Genomic DNA, 14,486 nt, shown 5'->3' with positions numbered 1-14,486 from the left:
GGAAAGAAATGCCTCAATTAGGCGTTCTATGAAGAGGGGCTGCAATCAGGGGCTGCTATGAAAAAAATATAGATATGTCAAAATTAATCTGATAATACGCATAGCTTGCTTTTATTTCTATTCTGCTCTCAACCCATTACAAAGCACTATTTCTACTTGGATTGTGAAAAAATGATACCTCATGCCTGCCTGGTGTGAAGGTAAGTTTTAAAACAAGCATTGAGCATCAATATATGCCTCTCCTATAGATGAGGCAAAACTGATCTTCTACTATCCACTATCCAAACAAAAGCCTAAGCTGGACAAAAGCTATTCTCTGACCTTGTTTTGCAAAGGCTGTACAACCTAACGGCAAGGCTGGACTTATCAGAGCCATGTCCCCGAAGGCCAGTGCTTGCCAAAGGATGCTGCTCTGTAGAGCAAACCAGCGCTGCCAAGCGGAGAGCAGAGCTTCCCAGAGCACCCAAGCTGTGGACGCAATCCAGGCAGGATTACTGAGAAACTACACAGGCCATCTTCTGCTTCCAGCATATCGTAACTCTAAAGCAAATAAAAATCCCTGCATGTGTTATTTTCTTATTAAAGATGGCAGAGAAAATAAAACCCGTGTGATGCATGCTAGTCATGCCACTTACTGCCTTCCCAGTGAGCATTCCTGTGGGAGGGCTGTATTAATAATACATGTGTAAGGTATTCTGCAGGAAAAACACAAGGGGTTACAGCACGAAACACAAGGACACAGGATGGATTTATGACCCTGGGAAGAAACCCGTTCCCGGGCCGCAGCTGCCGCTCTAGTGCCCCCAGGGGAGCACCCCTCGGCCTCGCTCCTCGCCTCCAGGCAGCGCCGCTGGTCGGACCTCCGAAAGGGAAGGAGAGCTTTGCCGCCGGTTTGTCCGAGGCCACTGCTCACTCTGGTGGGTTCAAGCCCTGAGCCGCTGATAACCGCATCGCCCTGCTGAAGGGCACCCTACCTCAACACACACCGCCCCGCCATGGCGCCGCAGCCCGCCCCTTCCCCTGCTCCTTCCGCCCGCCGCACAGCAGCTGGGAGGCTGCCAGCCCGCCGGAGCTCCGCCTCGGCCGCCGCGCGGGGAGCCTCGGTAGGTGCAGGTATGGGCGGCGGAAGGAGGAGGACAAGGACTAGAGGCCGGGCTGAGGCGAGACGCCACAGGCATGGAGGGGCGAAAGGGGAAGGGAAGGACTGGGAACGCCTACCCCGCGGCCTGGTCCTGGGGACAGTGTGGGAGTCGCGTAAACCCCCCCCCCCCCCCCGTTATGTTTTTATTTTTCGCTAAGTGAGCCTTGAAATCCTGAGGCCTGGAAGCGGGTCCGGCCCTCACCCTGCTTCCTGACTAATAATGTTGGAAATTGGGCTTTCCCTTTCGCCTCATCTGTATGCAGTTAGTAAACAGATTTATTTGAACGCTTAAATTTACTCGTTTTGAACTTTAGCTATTAAAATTCCCAAACTGAATGACAGCAAGTACCCATAACACCACAGGCAAATAATATTTAAGCATTTGGGGGAGACCACCTTATAAACATTGTTGTGGCTTTATGGGAGCTAATGGTTAGGTTTGCAGGATGTGGTCTGTGGGATTTGCCTTGTAGCTTCTGGTTGCCTTGTTATACATAAATAGTGCAAAGTTTATGGGTAAAAATAAAAATGCCATATGCAGTTAGGGCAGCAGTGGGATTATCTGCAGGAGCTGAGAGGCTGTGCTCACCCTCCGGGAAGATTTGAAAGCACAAATGCTAAAAGGTATTGAAGGCAATTTTCATGTTACTTTCATGAGTATTGACTAGCACGAGAAAATAAATACTGCCTGGCATTTCCTGCTTATTCTTGTATTAGGTGTGTGGCAGGACTGTTGGGCATAATCCCATCAAAAACATAGCCTGGGTTGCAATGGGTCTGTTCTGGCTGTTCAGGAGAAGTATGTAGATAAGAACAGAGCTTCCTGCCAAGCTTTCCTGTGGTTCACCAGTCAGCTGCCAGCTGCCTGCCTGTTCAGGTGTGCTTCCTGGCATCCCAAGTCCCTGACCAGGAGGAGTACTTGGCATTCCATGGGCTTGGCAAGCACCGTTTGGTCATGCAAAAAGGGAGTGCAGACTAGTTTTCAGCATGGTCTGTCCTTCCCTGTGCTGGTGTGGACATAACATGGAGGCTGAATGTTCCTCTTGCTGTGTTCCTAATCTTCAAAAGATCTGTTAGGCAGCCCAAATGAGAGTGTTTTCTTTAACATGAGCTCACTTTCACGTGTGGATCAAGTGATAGGCTTCATATAATCATTGCTTTGCAAGTGCCAGCCTCCCCACTGTAAATGGCATGACATTTTCAAGGAGGTCTAGACTACCAGATTTGCTGAGATTGTTAACTACAAAGAGGGCGTTTGGGCTTACTATTACCATTTTCTGTTTTTTAGCTCTATTATTAAGGAAGTTTTCTTGCATAATTGGGTTTCACCCAAGCTCTTGGCTCTTTAGCGTGTTTTTCTTAAACAGTTTTGTCAAACAAATCACCACCTCCAGTCTTTAGCAGAATGCAAGAATACCACCACTTATTACACTTAGAAATACATATTAAATTATTGTATACTTACATGCATCATTGTTTTTATTAAGAACTCAGTATGTGTGCAGTGCAGTATAAACATTAAGCAAGATTATTCTTCCCCTGGTGAATTTGTCTGAAAGAGCTTCATTTCATAGGAAGGACAAGTAATAACATACCATTAAAACACTGCCTTTAATTTAATCCCTTTTTGTTTCCCTGTGGTTAATACTCATTTGCTGTTGATCATGGCTGGTGTATCCTGGCATGTCATACAGTGCTGTTTTATGATGTTACAGCCCCCAGTTGTCCAGTCTCTGCCTCTGCGGGATGTTCTTGTTCAGCATGAGTGGAAGAAGACAACATATGTCTGTGTTTCAGCTGCTGCGTACAAAGCCCAGCACCATAGCTGAAACCCACCTTTGATAATGCTCTACACTAAGACATTGGTTGTTTTATCAAAGCGTGGTTCTCTTCTGCCACCTCAGCTTCCTGTCAGGACAGCTGGAAATACTAATGTCTTCAACAGCTGCACCAAGATTCTCTGAAGCTCACGTGTTAAAGGCCTGCAAGAACAGACGTTACAAGATGCAAATGAAAACAGGGGCATCCAATTTTCCCTGATGTCTGTTGGATTTAGGTGCCTAGTTCACTTTTATCTATGTATAGTAGCATTATTCCGGGGGACAATTCTATAGCCAATGGGATTTTGTAAGAGATGGGAGCTTTTCTGAGCAGAGCACATCATGTGCCTTGGAGCATAAAAGGAACTGATACTTCCCAAGGGAAGCAGGACTCTTGAACTGAAGGAGTTGGCTGGTTTGGGAGTTCTTAAGTTTATCTTCTTATTTAAAGAGTCACAACCTAGTTGTCTGCCCTGAAACAATTTTTGTTCCAGTTTATGCTCTGGGTTGCACATATTATTTGTCAGAGAAATTATTTCAGAGACAAATTTTTAAAAGTAGCAACTGAAAGCATGCTGCTTTCTGAAAATAGCTTTTGGTGAGTAAGGTACAGCCTCTGCCTGGAAGTTGAAATCTGGAAAAACAAGCAAAAACCCAAAACCCACCAAACCCTGAAAAAAACTAGAAAAAACACATACTGGTTTTGGGAGGGGTATGTGTGTGTGTTTGTGATAGGGTTTGGGGGGGTTGTTTCAGGGTTTTTTAATAGCAAGATGACTGTCCATTAAAACAAACTGAATGTAAATTCTGCCTCCTGAAATTTTCAAATCAAAATGTGATCCTCTTTTGGTAGTTGTAGTCAAGCTTAAGTAACGAAATTTAGTATTGATGTTACTGATTAAAATTTTTGGAACTGTACTGTAGAGGAGGTTAGTGTAGATTAATTATTGGCTGTTTCTGGCTTTAATATTTGTAGTCTTTGTAGTGGCATGCAACAGTAGGACTGTGCTGGCAAGGACTAGGCAAGTATGTTGGGTAAATACAGAACATGTATTGATTGCTGGGGGAAGGAGGAGGTATGGTGGCTTTTTTGTTGTCTTTATTGCACTAAATTGATTTACTGGAAGAGTGGGAGAAATTTATTCTTAGTATCAATCATCCTATGTTCCAAGGCTCAGAAATTAATGAACTTCACTTTCTCTGTAAAGGTGTTTTGTTAAAGTAAAAGAGAGAATGTTTCTTCTATTACTGTGCTCTGCTTCTCATTATGTTCACCCCTTTTTTTTTTAATGATGCAGAGATGAGACCCATTTATGCACACTTTAATTCCTGACTTTATGTTACAAACAGGTTAGGATTTAACTATGGCAGTGCGGTTCCTGAAGAAGGCATCTGTGTGGTTAAAGAAGCGCAAGATCACTTTGTTGGCTGTTTCTTGCATGGGACTGTTTGGTGCAAACCTTTCCTATCATGTGTTTCCTGATCAGACGTTCAAACTGTTGCATGAGTGCTGGTCAGAGGGGCAGCCAGCTGAGCTTTCACAGAGGCTCTGTGGTGTCTTTCAGGATGTCCTTCAAGATACTGGTGTGAAGTCTGCTGACTCGTATCGAGCCTTTGCAGCTTCTGGCTTCCACCCTGTGAGTGCTGGAATCCCCTGGCTCCCTGCAGGCTCTTTGGTGGGCATCCCTCCTAACTTTGATAGCACAGCCGAGGACAAAAAAGGAATAGTCAACCATGTTGTTGTGATCAGTGGCAAGGAAGTAGACTGGGAGAGCAACGAAGGAGTTGCTTTGAAGGAAGCTCTGACGTTTTCTCTTGAAGCTCAGAAGTTTGCCCTTGCCAGAGAAGTTATGTATTTGCAGAATGGCAGCCCTATAGCAAGTGCAGCTGTGGCTCCAACTTGCTTAGCTGGTACATTTTTCTGTGGGAGGGGTATAAAGCTACTTCTGGGTTTGTATTCTGGCCCTGTGATACTTCGTGGCATCTGTAACCTCGTAACTGCGGCTGCTGGACTGATGTGCTATTACGTTTCTTACGACGCTCTGATCTATCACCTAGACTGCAAGGCTGACAGAAAGGCAGCTACTATTTCCAAAGACTACGCCAGAGGTGGGGTTGAATTCTATGATAAAATCCTGTCCCGCAACAGAATCTTTCGTGGTCTGATGGGCAAACAAGGGATGAAAATTTATGCCCCAAGTGGTAACCTGTTCCCAAGGCACTGGTTCAGAATAAAGTATACCCCATACACTTACCGAAGAGATTTGATTGTTAATATTTTAAGAGAGCTCCAGGCATAGGGAGTGCTTGAATTTTAAACTTGTGAATTGTGTATTCTCTTGGAACACTGCTGTGCTGCCTTTTTTTTTTTCCCCTACATCTTCGTGATTAGAATTTCAGGGTTTATTTTTGCATATAGCTCGAACAAGTTGTTGCACATTCTGTGAATAAAGAATTCTTTCTTAAAATATTAACGACTTGCTTCAAAAGTGCTCTGTGCTGTGTGCATCTCAAATCACAAGACCACAGAGGAGGAAAGCTTCTCGAACACTGATCTGGAAGTTCTGCTGCCAGTGCAGTCTGGAAAATTTAAAGGGTAAAATGCGACAGAGAATTTTAGGAGCATTATCATTTAATCAGGGTGTTTGTATGTAAGTTTGCTGTTCCTTTTTGTAAAACAACCCAAAGATTCTTCTGTAGAGCACACTACTTACACTGAACTTACAGTACGAACTTACAGTTCATACTAATACAGCTAGGTTATTACCAACATCTGTATCATTTTGCTTAAATAGGTCTGGTATCTACATGGCTTGGTGACTGCAGTAGCTGAATGTTTCTGAGCAGTGGCACTACGTAATGTGACTGTCATGGGTTGGTTGTTTTCTCACAAGTGGGATAAGCATGGTCAGGAGAGGGTTTCTTGTTTGCTTTGGTACAGATTTTGTTTAATTTAAAAAGCCATGTAGATGTATGCCACCTTTTATGTCAAAGAAGCCAAGGTGTAAGTCCAGCATTTGTTGCAGAATCTGGTAAGATCTGTGATGGAGAGTTGCCAAAGGATATCATTCTCCTTTTTCAGACTAGTCTAAGGTTTTGTCTGCCAGAACCAAGCTTTGCCCAGGATTACTAATCTTCTTGAAAGGTCTTCTAGTGCATGGCAGTAAACTTTCTGCTATAGCCTCACCTTGAAGCTTTTATGTGGTTTCCAAGGTGATAGTTGTCAGACTTCGTAGTCCGATCTTTTCTATTGCAGCCCTCTTTTGTATTGTTCCTTCCTGGTGATATCACAGCAGTTCTCATCTCTCTTGTCATTCTTACAGGAAAGTTCAATTGCTTTGTACCATAGTCACAGTTGTGCTGAGTGTCCTATCTGCCCAGGTTTTGTCCTTTATTCATCTGCTACAATAATAACTGTCATGCCTGTGTTTGCTCAAAACACTACTAAATTCTGTTTTCTCATTGAATAAAGTTATGTACTGGCTGTTCAAACTCTGGTGTTGCTTTATATTGCTGAAACCATATGCATAAGATGTTTGGGTTTCTGCTGCAGTAATCCATGTCATGGTTTTCTGGACCACCACCTATCACTTACAGTTGTCCTTGAAGTGTGAAGTCATGACATGCATCTTAGGTAATTTCTGGCTACAGAATAGGGGCATAAGCTTATTGTTCTTGTGACTTTCATGAAAAAGTTTGGCAAAATCTCCTAGCCTGTATAGAATAAAGGGAGACTTTAGGCAGGGAGCTTTCACAGCTTCAGGATAATTTTGTTTGACATCTCTTCCAGATAAATCCAGTATTACTGGTGAAGATAGAGGTTTTTTGTTTGAGTGATGTAGTGGCTCAAGACTGGAATAACAGCTGTTATATATAGCCTGTGAGTTCAATTCATCCTAATGTTACTCCTTCAGACAAGTCTAAACTCCGTTAAATGTCTCAGAAACAATTTGGCCCACTTGTTTTATGTGGTTGAAGGAGCTGCTATTACATAGTGAATGCAGAGAGGAAACAGGCATTCTGTGAAATTTACGACAAGTAGCAGTTTAAACAAAATTAATCTGCTTGCTTCTTGCCACTCCTTACTGTTGCTTTTCATCAAGGTGCCTGCAGCTAGTACTGTTATTTAACATTCTCAGGTTGTAAAGTACCAGTGATGCTAATGCATTTTGCAGTTGTGCGCTCTGCTTTACTCTTACAGTGGGATTCTTCATGAAGCTCCACGTATCTCTAAATGCCATATCTGGTTTACCCTTATTTGAACTTGTTGTGGCATGTTGGTGTCAATAAAGGAAGGGTGACTAGTATTAATTCACATACCCTTGCCTTCCAAAGAGATGTTCTTGCCAAGGGCTTGTGCACCTCCATCTCTATATAGTCAAGCTCCTGTTCTGTTGCCATCTGTGTAATCTGGAAGCATAGTACTGTCAATGAAATGCAGGAAAATGCAGTTGAAATCACAACTGCTGATTAAGGTTTCCCTGAACTGTGGGAACATATGGGTTGTCCTGGAAAAGGTTTGTATCCTGTATGTGTTGCCACTTAATTGCTGGTTGCAAGATCACCCATGCTGTTTGCTAAGTAAGAATAGCACAACTCAAATACATGGCCACAAGAATACTCATGCATGGTTATAACATTGCAAATGTTCTTCTGGAACTTCTGTTGGAATAAAATTAGGAGTTCCCTGTACTGGTAATAGAAATGATCTAGTTTTGAAAGTACAATAGAAGCAAGCACCCCAGAATTAAAGGTGAAAATGTCATGCTCTTCCATGCTAAGAACAGTCTTATGTGGAAAAACAAGTTCATGCCATGCCCCAGAAGAGGCCAAGTGAACCAGTTTGTAAATAGTGTCAGTGAACAGCCTTACAGTTTCCCCCAGCTCTGAAGCTAAAACTCTGAGAAGAAAACTTGTTTTAGTAGTAAGTGGCTTCTCTTGCACTGCTCAGATGAGGCTGACTTCATACAATTTTTTCTGTAGAAAAGCAACAGAAAATGTTAAGCAGTGGGAATTGCTAGAAGAAGATGTGGATATAAGAAGTCTAAGCCAAGAAACTGTAAAAGTGATGGTGTGAATGAAATAACTCTCATAAAAATGGGTATTGTGTACAAAAATGATTGGTGTACATGTGTACAAAAATCACAGGTAAAGTGATTAAAGGATGAAGTATGAGTAGCAAATAACCAAAATGAGTTGCCGGTCTTAATTTATACACAATCTTACTTTAAAGAGAGATTTCTTCAACTGGTTTGTTTACATTATCCTGAATTTTCTAGGTAAAAGAAAATTATCCTTGTAACTAAATTTGTATATAAATGTAATGCTTGTTGTTACATAAAGCTTTAGTGGATAATACTGAAAGAGATGAAAGCTACCTAGGTGCTTTGCTCAGAGTTCCCACTGACATACAACAAATGTAGGGCCTGGCTCACTTTTCTTTCCCTATCTTGAAAATTATGGTTTGTTGTCACAGAAATGCCTTCAGCTTGTTTAATGGTCAAAAGCATACAGCAGTCAGAAGAAGAGCAAGACTGAGAGCTAGAGTCTTCTTGAGGAAGAAGGTATCTGGCTGCTCTTGCAGTTTATCAGAAGGAGCTTCAGAGGTGGCTTTCAAGAGAGAAATCGCCACTCAGATGTCATGTGGGTAAAGAATGTCCCCCTTGGTATTGCCACAACAGCTTTAGTTGAAGTGTAGTGGTCCTTTAGAAAACAGCACTTTTTATTATTAGTAGAGCACTGTTACCACCCCTTTTCACATTGCAATGGTTTCTAGAACCTGACAGATATGATGGTGAGAGAGCCAACTATGAAGCCTGTCGCCCTGCAGGATAAGCTGGTGGTGTTGGGAGAGGTGATGCTGGAAGCCAAGCCAGTTGCTGTCATTTTGCCCTTGGCCATAGCAGTTGTGAAGCAACCACTGTGACAAAGTGTGGCTTGGGTAGGAGTGAATTAAAATGTATGAGTCAAATCATCATCACTGAATCACAGGCAGCTTTCGTTAAAGGAACAAATGCAGAGAATCCATCCCAGAGTATGACTACTATATCAGCCATTGTGGGCATCATTAAAACAACCATAGGCATGTATGTGGAAATGCAATTCCTAGCAAGCTGCAGACACTGAGACAAGTATGTGGGCCACATCCTGCAATTGTTATCTGCTTGTCTTCATTAAAAGCTTCATATAGCAGGTGTGATTACATTAATATAAAAATTATTAAGTTGCAGACAACCTGCCATCCATGCATCCAGTTCCTCCTTGATTTCATTCATCTCAGTTGGAAGTGTGTGAACTGAAAGGCAGAACACACTGGTAAGCAGAGGAGTGCTGATGTAGAAAGACATAATTAAGATCTCAGAATAAGAAGAACACTGTCAGTCGTCAGAGAAGCTGAATTTGGTTGTTAACAAAACGAGACTTAAGAACAGGAAAACAATGTAATTATTATCTCAGAACTGGTATGTTAGACAAGCTAAGTCTGAAAGAGATGAAAAATGTCTTGTAGATGTTTTACTGGGCTTCTTTTTCACTGAGAATATATCAATTTGTTTAGTTAAAACAAGTATGTTCAAGATGCTCAAAGTGCCAAACCTGTAAAGTGGAAAAAAACTACTAAAATTTGGCTAGAAGTCAGTCTTTCACGTATAGAAAAAGAAAGCTGTATTTTGGACAAGCAAAACTAAGACTTCATAGCCAGAAATGAACACTGAAATGTCTTTGCAGTTGGGAGCTCTTGCTCTTCTCAGTTAGACAAAGTTTGCCATGATGTATCCCGGTCTCCAATCTTGAAAGAAAGGGTCCTCTTAAAAACTCAGTTTGTGTCCAAAAATGCTCTTTAGAAAACACAGTCAGTCCAGGTCTATGTTTATTTTCCCCCACCTTAGTCTTCTTGTACTCCTTACTGCAGAAACCATTTGTGGTATTATATGCTTATGCAGTACTTACTATAATGTGACCTCTGCCTCTTAGTGTAACAATGAGCTTTTTGTATATGGCTGTAATTGAGAATATTTCACCTAAGTTTTGAAAATAGAATTATCCCCCACATCATGCTCCCTACGGAACATTTGTGGTGGAATTTTTTGTTTGTTTGAGGGTTTTTTTTACCAAGGGTCGCACTTCCATCAGCTTGAAGTTGGGCCCCCTTTGTGTCCCAGTTGTGTTTACACATAGTAGCTACTTCGGTCTGCAGGAGCATTACTGTTAATGTGGTCAAGGTGTTAACAGTTTCTTTCAATATAAATGAATAACAGGTGAGGCAGTGTCCTCCTTCGTGTGTGGCCAAGCTGCTTCTGCTGTAGATGTCTTGCAAAACAGCAAATCTCATTAGGATGACTAATAGTATTTATAAAACATAAGACACTATGAGTCCGATTTTAGGTTCCAGCAGTTCTTGCAGAGGGAACATTTAAAAAGGGAATGCAGTATCCCAACAGCTTTTCTTTAGTAACTGTCTAGTGGTTTAGTGCAGACCTGCTGATTTTTGGTAGCTTTGTTTCTGTCACTTGCTGAAATAATTTTCCAGTGGGAATGTTGTTTCTTCATTCTCTGTTCATTTCCCCTTGCTCTGCTACTTTAATTGCCTCAGCTGCCAGCTGACTCATCTTGCAGGCTGCTTCAGCTCACTCAAACAAGATTTCTGAACTTTTTGAGCTCTCACTTGCTGCTTGCAGTTGCATTTGCACTACCTACTTGCTCCTACAGTACTTACTAGCTAAAGATGACAGCAGCTTGAACTTCTTTCTTGTTTATTAGGTTTAATCTACATGTTTTCACAATGAAAAATGCCTTTGCCTAAATGAAAAATAGGTGTTGGTTAGATACCTTCTTGCTTTGCCACAACAAAAAAAAAATTGCTTTTGAATTTTTTATTTAGCATTTTTTTAAGAGATGTATTTCTTATCATCTGTGGTACCCAGTTCACTTCTGATCTTGATTTTCCTCTGTCACTATGCTTCTGTTACCTCTGAGCCCATAGAAATTCTGTTTCCTATTCCTGAAAATCACACAGAATTTCATATACTTCTGTAGCCAGGTGACATATTGTGACTTGAGAAATAACAAGCAATGTTATACCATTAGCTGCTTGTACTGATGATACCCTAGTTCAGGCACAGCCATTTTACATTTGAGTGCTGCTGTGTAGGGATACTGCACACTGGCTCTGAGAACTCCGACTTCTCAAGTTGCTTGTGTTGCTAGTTCCACTGAGGAGCTTATAGATGTGTTTTAATCACCTGCCACTGAGCAGAAGCAGAGAGATCTATTGGGTTTTGTCTGATGAAAAAGAACTTTTTTTTTTTTTTCCAAACCAAGTATTTTTAATAACTCTTGCAAGGGTGAGGGGTTTGGAACACAGAAGAACCTAGGGAAAACAACAGAAAATAATCCCACATTCCTCAATTTTTCTAAATCTTGATGTTGTTAGAAAGCTGTATATTACACAAGAATTGCAACAGAGTTCTGTAATCAATTGCACCCAATCTCTAGGTTATCTCTTTAATAGAGCTAAGCTTTCCAGTCCTGACATTATGCACAGATATTTAGCTGCTCTTGAGTAGCATCTTCATGACTGTATCAACTACAGTAAAAATAAGTCTGTTCAGTGCATCTTCAAGTATTCACCTTTTCCATCAATACCCACTTCCTTGTGTGTAGCCACATTCCAGGTACTGCAGGTAACACATGCGTCCCAGTCAAATGTTTCTGCTTCAGTTCCCGTACCCACACCAATTCCTTGTTCCTGCTCCCTTGGACTGGACAGTTGCTGCACAGCCACCAGAGGTTTCAGTGGAATATCCCCTTATTTAAAGTTGAGAACTGAATGTGATGGTTCCTTCTCCAACTTCCACTAAGCAACATGTAACAGGTGAATACCATTCTGGCTCTACCAAGTATGATGATCCACAAAGCCCATGCTATTATTTCCAGCCAGAGAAAATGGAATTTTGTGCAGTTCTGTTATCACAAATATAACATTCGGTATCAGCATGAATCAGTTAAGACTGAAGCCATAATTTGTGATATAAAAACCAGAAGTGTAATTTCCAGAAGTGGAAAGTAATAAATTACTTCACTGTAACTATAAGAAGATAGTAAATGTGGAAATAAAGCTAAAACTATAATCTGCCTTCCTATTGTAAAGCTATACTCATTCTTAAACAACAAATTAATTACTATACAGGGAAACGCTGTATCTGTTTCTAAGGGGAGACTGAAAGTTAAGATCAACCCATGTTGTAAATAATGATGCTGGTTTTGAACAAAACTTTTTTTCCTTTTTTTTTTTTTTTTTTCTGGGAGGGGTGAGGGGTAGGGTGTGTTCTGCATTTCCTGACTAGATTACAGGCATCTGTATGTTTCAGAAAACAGAGCAGGAAAGAATTACTCTATAGAAAGTCTTCCTTTGTGAGATCTTTTCTCACAAGGAATGAGTTCTACTGCCTCAGTGACTACATTATAAAAGCATGTTATACAATTCTCTGTAGGTACCCATAGACAGATATATTTATGGTTTTTGGAAACTTCATGTAAGTTAGGCATAAAACTTGAAGTGGGTTTTATAATTCCTCATTAATAATAGCTGAGAATGATTCTCATCTACGGCACCACACATAAATTCTTAATGTTCAAACATTCATTATATGCATGTGATGGTTAGAAGTTGCCATAGGGAAAATAAAAGACAGTGATCCCAAAGGTTACTTTTTATACATTCTTTTAAGCAATTTGGAAAATTGTCTTTTTCCCCTAACACTTCTTTCCCTTCTGCTTCCATGTTCTTATGCTTAATCTAAAGATACAGTAGTGAATATTGAAAAAGCCAAATCAGGAACAAGACAAACCTTTTATTGATGAGGTTTTCATTAAATGTGGCAGCACCTTATGAAAGGAAATGCTGAATCCATTATTTTATGGAGGTTATATATCCAGGTGTTTTTTTTTTGCAATTAGAATTTACAGATCTCAATAGTGTTCACTTGTATCATATGTGAAGACAGCTATGGCATAGTTGCAGGTAGCTAGATGAAAGCTAAATATATATATGTTGGCTTTACACCTATGAAGCAGGTGCAAAGGCAGAAGTTCTTTTCTTGCTTTCCTGGCTGGAACATAATTTGTGTTGCAAATTAAAGTCATTCATTTTCATTTTTTTTTTCTAACTTTCCAGCAGCTGAACTGTATATGTAGAAACATGAAAATGCAAAACTTTCAGTCTAAGAACAGAGTAAGAATTAGAGTCATTGGGGTTTTCTATGTATTTGGGATTGCTTTCAGTGAATATTAAAGAAAAAAAAACTGGGCTGAAATCTCACAGTAGATAGGATCAAAAAAGGTACATTTTCGAGAGTCATATGGTGACCAGATCTCTTATACAGTGAGCAGAAGAAAATCAAACCAAATGTGTTGCCATATTCAAACAGACAGTTCAGCTGGCACCTGTACTTACTGTTTCCTTGATCCAGATACAAAATTGCTTGCTCTGGAAAAGTGTTACATGGAGATCCCAAGGTAAGTTTTCTTGAAGCACGAATTTCCTAAATTACATTATGGCTGTCTCTGAAGTTTCTTTTATTCTGAGACTAGAAAAAGATTTGATGCAGCTTTGAACCCTGCAAAATACAGTGTGTGCATGTTGCAGGATTGAATGTGTCAACATTCCTTCCCCTTTCACTGGACATTTTCATCTTGGACTTTGAAATCTGATGTCTGGTGTGAAAGAATTGTTCCGTACCTGGTCTCTTGTGGGTATCAGATGCGTGCTGGCTTCAGCTGAAATTGTGGGTATGAAAGCCTTTAGGAAAAAATGGACAGCACTCTGGTTTTGTTTCATGGTGTTGCTCTGGTTTGAATCTTAGAGTTTCTCATGAGTTTTGCCTTGAGTGGTGTAAATAGAGCCAATGTTGATGGCCAAGTCCAACAGAGGTGCTTGCCTAAAACCAGCAGAAGGCATGACTGATACAGTGATACAAATTATTAATTACAAAACACGTATCACCTAAGCCTGAGCACTTTTTCTTGGCAGCAGAGTTCAGCAAGAGTCTGGAAGTGACCCAGTTGTATGGCTCAGTGCCAACTAGTGAGGAACCTGCTCAGCCATGCATTCACTGCTGCTGGATCTGTGCAAGGGATCAGGCTGTTTGTGTCCTCTGAGCCGCCTGAAGCGACACTGCTAGGATCAAACCCATCACAAAGTGCAGCTGGATTGTCCTTTTAACACATGGTTGGAGGAGGTGACATTGTGCGCACTGCGTTGTGTAATGCCCTAGTGTACATGTTGAGGTGGTAAAACTCTGCTAAATCATCTCTTCAGGCTTATGATTTGTAGGTTTAAACCATAATCTGCTGGAGATTATTTGAAGGGGGGTGTTGCAAGCAAGGATGGATGAGGGGGATTCCTGTGCTTGTTAAACTGTGTCATGATGTGGGAGGAAATGCAGCAATCATGGGTCTAGAAGTGGAAGGATCAAAAGGTAGGTTAAACAGGAGGGAGCCTGGGCTGTTTGTACCATGCAATCCAA

General features: G+C 41.1%; 1 protein-coding gene across 4 annotated transcripts; it reads left to right on the top strand.

The window, feature by feature from the left end:
• Positions 1 to 1,052: 1,052 nt before the first annotated feature.
• TMEM177 (transmembrane protein 177) lies at positions 1,053 to 6,453 on the top strand. Of its 4 annotated transcripts, XM_031053418.2 has the most exons (3): positions 1,059 to 1,103; positions 2,857 to 3,197; positions 4,312 to 6,453. In XM_031053418.2, the coding sequence occupies exon 3, from the start codon at positions 4,326 to 4,328 to the stop codon at positions 5,259 to 5,261; it is 936 nt and encodes a 311-aa protein (XP_030909278.2). In that variant the 5' UTR covers positions 1,059 to 1,103; positions 2,857 to 3,197; positions 4,312 to 4,325; the 3' UTR covers positions 5,262 to 6,453. The 4 variants fall into 4 exon arrangements, with proteins under 4 accessions (XP_005153872.2, XP_030909278.2, XP_030909280.2 ...); XM_005153815.3 differs by lacking the exon at positions 2,857 to 3,197 and having other exon boundaries at positions 1,053 to 1,103; XM_031053420.2 differs by lacking the exon at positions 2,857 to 3,197 and having other exon boundaries at positions 1,062 to 1,113.
• The last annotated feature ends 8,033 nt before the right edge of the window (positions 6,454 to 14,486 follow it).

The sequence above is a fragment of the Melopsittacus undulatus genome, chromosome 4 (genome assembly GCF_012275295.1).
Source record: "Melopsittacus undulatus isolate bMelUnd1 chromosome 4, bMelUnd1.mat.Z, whole genome shotgun sequence".
Lineage (NCBI taxonomy): Eukaryota > Metazoa > Chordata > Aves > Psittaciformes > Psittaculidae > Melopsittacus > Melopsittacus undulatus.
The sequence above is the reverse complement of the archived record's forward strand: the minus strand, read 5'-3'. Positions and strand labels throughout refer to the sequence as shown.

Excerpts from the sequence above, each read along its gene's own strand:
- TMEM177 (XM_005153815.3), top strand. The coding sequence starts at position 4,326 with ATGGCAGTGCGGTTCCTGAAGAAGGCATCTGTGTGGTTAAAGAAGCGC.